The following is a 3,614-nucleotide window of genomic DNA, read 5'->3' as shown; positions in this document are numbered from 1 at the left end:
GGTCAGCTCCTACCAGGTGCTGGAGGCCGGCGAGAAGGACACGCGGGGGCTGGTCTGCTTCGGGGAGAAGCTGTCCCAGTGCCACCAGCTCCAGGAGCGGCGAGCCCACTGCAAGCGGGTGTTCCTCACGTGTGAGTTGGCCACAGCCCGGCGGGCGGAGGGCAGGCCTGGGTTCCCCCCTAGGGCCCAGTCAGGAGCACGTTTCCGAAGAACAGGCCCCCCAAAAAGGAGATGGCAAATGGGGGCAGAGGGGGCAGGCGTGCTCAGACGCAATGAGCCATGAAGAGGGACCAGCCTGTGTTATTAGGCAGCCGATGAATGCCAGCTCCATCCTGTCGTCTACTCTCCCAGGAGGGAAGACAGTCAAGCAAGGGACAGAGGGGAACGCATTTGCTGCATGAACAGTAACCGGGTAACACGTTAAAGAGAGAAGCGGCTGTTGGTGTATGACCATGTACTGGGCCATGTATGATGGCGATACTCGTCACTGGCGAATGGTAGAAAGCGAAATAGTTGATTGCAAAGCGGCCAGTGGCAGCAGGGTGGTCAGCTGTTAGGAGATAGAAGGTCGACGGGCGAATGTGTAGCCAGAATCCCCGAGACACTGGAGAGGCGGCCAGATAGACCCCTGCCGTCCGCACGAGCCGGCGACTCCCTGGGAGAAGCCAGTCCGCAGCTGCCCTCCGAGGGGACAGGTTGATAGCGAGGGGCGGGCTGTCCTGACTCCTCTGCCCCCCCCTCCCAGGCCAGGACCCCAACCCGGCGGGCCTGGGCACCGGCACCGTGATGAGCATCATCCTGGCCCTGGTGCTGCTGGCTGTGCTGCTGGTCATGTGCGGGCCTCTCATCTACAAGAAGCTGGTGAAGAAATGTAGGTGCAGGTGCCCCCAGCGCCCCCTCAAGGCCCTGTGTGGGGGGACGTGGAGGGTCCTACCTCTGTTTTGCCCCCTGCCCCCCTTCCCCCCTTGCACTGGCCTAAAGTAACAGACAAAGGAAGTCAGGAACGTTGCAGTTGCTGATTCACCCATGTGGGGGCCCAGCTGAGACCCACTCGAGGCCCAAGGGAGGGTGTGACAGGCCTAGAGGGTCGTCTGCACGGCCGCTGACCTCAGGAGACACATGCCCAGGGCCACCCCTACCAGTGTGCACAATGGTGACTCAGCCACTTCCTCTCTGAGCCTCAGTTTCCCCATCCACCAAATGGGTGACTGCCCCCCTAGTGAGGAATGTATACCGCAGGCCGTGGCCCTTGTCTTGCAGATGCAGGAGAAACTCACTCAAAGACAGGACTGCCGTTAGAGGGCTGCGAAGGGCAGGCCCCAGGCGGCAGGCCTGGCGGGTCCCTCCCGCCCTCCCAGGTCTTCTTTCTGGTTCTAAACCAGCCGTGGGCAAACTACGGCCCGCGGGCGGATCCGGCCCGTTTGAAATGAATAAAACTAAAAAAAAAAAGACCGTACCCTTTTATGTAATGATGTTTACTTTGAATTTATATTAGTTCACACAAACACTCCATCCATGCTTTTGTTCCGGCCCTCCGGCCCAGTTTAAGAACCCATTGTGGCCCTCAAGTCAAAAAGTTTGCCCACCCCTGGATAGTGGCTCTCAATCATAATTGCTTATCAGAATCACTTGGGATACTTTCAAAAAATTTGAAAATACTGAGGCTTGGAGGCCCAACCCAGGCTCAGTAAATTAGAATCTTTGCAGGTGAGATGCATCAGTATTCTTTAAAAACTTTCTGGTAATTTTGATGTACAAAGTAGAGAACCACCGGGATATGCCAGGTCCTGGGGGTCACTCACCCTTAGAGGTCTAGTTTAGGCAGCCTCTTTGTGAAGGGTTCCTGGTCTCCCTTATACCTTTAACTTATTCATTTAATATCTTTAATTACATTGTAATGCAATTATTTGTTTATAATATTTTTATTTCTCATTAAAATAAATTCCTTTTAACATAGTTTGGTCTGCCGCCCAGTCCGACAGAAGAAGCAGCGCCAGTGGATTGGCCCGACCGGGATGAACCAGAGCAGTAAGTGTCCGGGAGGCAGGCCTCCCTCAGCCCGGCCGGTGCCCCGGGCCCCGCAGGAACCTGGAGGCAGGGACGGGCCCACTGCTGAGCGCAGGTGCAGCCGGTGCTGACGGGGGTCTGACCCCCACGCCTCTCGTTAAGGAGTGGCTGTGCCCACGGGGACTGGCAGCGGGTACTCAGAAGGGGGGCTCCATGATCACATCGATGTGGGGATCGGGAGCTGGGCAAACCCAGACACAGTTCCTTTGTTTTTATATATAACACTGGTTCTTTTTTTAAAAAATATATAGTTTTTTATTGATTTCAGAGAGGAAGGGAGAGGGGGAGAGAGAGATAGAAACATCAATGATGAGAGAGAATCATGGACCGGCTGCCTCCTGCACACCCCACACGGGGGATGGAGCCTGAAACCCGGGCCTGTGCTCTGACCGGGACTCGAACCCTCACCTCCAGGTTCATCGGTCAACGCTCAGCCACTGAGCCACGCGGGCCGGGCCAGGCACAGTTCTTTCCTCCAGGACGAGCAGACCCTTCCCGGCATTCTGCTTTGTCCATCTCGAAGCGGGGGCACGGGAAGAGGGCTGTCAGGCTCGCGTCACCGTGCGGTGTCTCTGTCACGGGGCTTCCGAAGGCCAGTGGTCAGCGTCGGATGAGGCAGCCCACCTCCCACCGGCCTTGGTCTTCTCTCCTTGTAGCCACAGCCAGGCCCCCTCCTGGGGGCACCACAGCCCCCCTCCTCCCTCCCCCGCCACAGGGTCCCCCCTTTGTCAAGAGCCAGATCCTTCAGCAAGGCTCTGTGCTGCCAAGTCTTTTTTTATCAACAAAGGCCCTCAGCTCTGGGGGGCGGGGGGCGGGGTACATCCAATTCCCTGTTTAACCCGTGTCTGATGACTGACTAACAGACCACGGAAGGCCCAACCCGCCCATCAGCTTGCTGGCCAACCCGAAGTTGCTCTAAGTCTGAGCATGGCTAGTATGAGCCCGTCCAAGAAGAAAGGAGGAGAGGGGGTGCTAGAGGAGCCGTGGGTGCCCTTGCAGCCGCCCCCCCCAGGGGGAGGAGTAATGGCGCTGTCTCTGCATCATCTGCTCAGTGTCTTTCCATCGCGATCACGGGACGACTGTCCGCCGGTCGCAGGTTGAGAACCCCACAGCCGCGCACCTGGAGAATGAGTACAGCCAGCCCCCCAGGAACTCCCAGCTCTCCGCGTACCCAGGTGAGCCCCGGGGAGGGACGCGGGGGCCCAAAGGGAAGGCGTCTCCCCCCTTTGTCAAGAGCCAGATCCTTCAGCAAGGCTCTGTGCTGCCAAGTCTTTTTTTATCAACAAAGGCCCTCAGGCCCAGGCCGTGCCCACAGCCGCTCCTCTGCGGGCCTCAAGGCCGGATGGTCACAAGGCAGAACAGAGCTACTGTGGCCGCGGGAGCCCCGTACTGACAGCTCCCTGACCACAAAGCCCAGGGAGCCCGGAGTTCAGTGGGAACCCCGAGTTCAGCGTCATTAGTGAACGTTTGGATGATCTGATTAAAACAGATCCGGGGCTGCCAGCCACCAGCCCCAGGCCCCTCTGATCTTCCACACCCGCGGCGCT

At 58.1% G+C, this 3,614-nt stretch overlaps 1 protein-coding gene across 1 annotated transcript in view; it reads left to right on the top strand.

Moving 5' to 3' along the window:
* CD5 (CD5 molecule) overlaps positions 1-3,614 on the top strand; it is a gene marked incomplete at its 5' end in the record, with an annotated part of 15,919 nt that overhangs the window by 10,804 nt on the left and 1,501 nt on the right. The window contains 4 exons of the mRNA XM_014539191.1: positions 7-131; positions 746-871; positions 1,975-2,028; positions 3,120-3,242. Coding sequence (XP_014394677.1) covers positions 7-131; positions 746-871; positions 1,975-2,028; positions 3,120-3,242 — 428 coding nt within the window. The remainder of the gene's footprint in view (positions 1-6; positions 132-745; positions 872-1,974; positions 2,029-3,119; positions 3,243-3,614) is intronic.

The sequence above is a fragment of the Myotis brandtii genome, unplaced genomic scaffold (genome assembly GCF_000412655.1).
Source record: "Myotis brandtii unplaced genomic scaffold, ASM41265v1 scaffold2089, whole genome shotgun sequence".
Taxonomy (NCBI): Eukaryota; Metazoa; Chordata; class Mammalia; order Chiroptera; family Vespertilionidae; genus Myotis; species Myotis brandtii.
The sequence above is the reverse complement of the archived record's forward strand: the minus strand, read 5'-3'. Positions and strand labels throughout refer to the sequence as shown.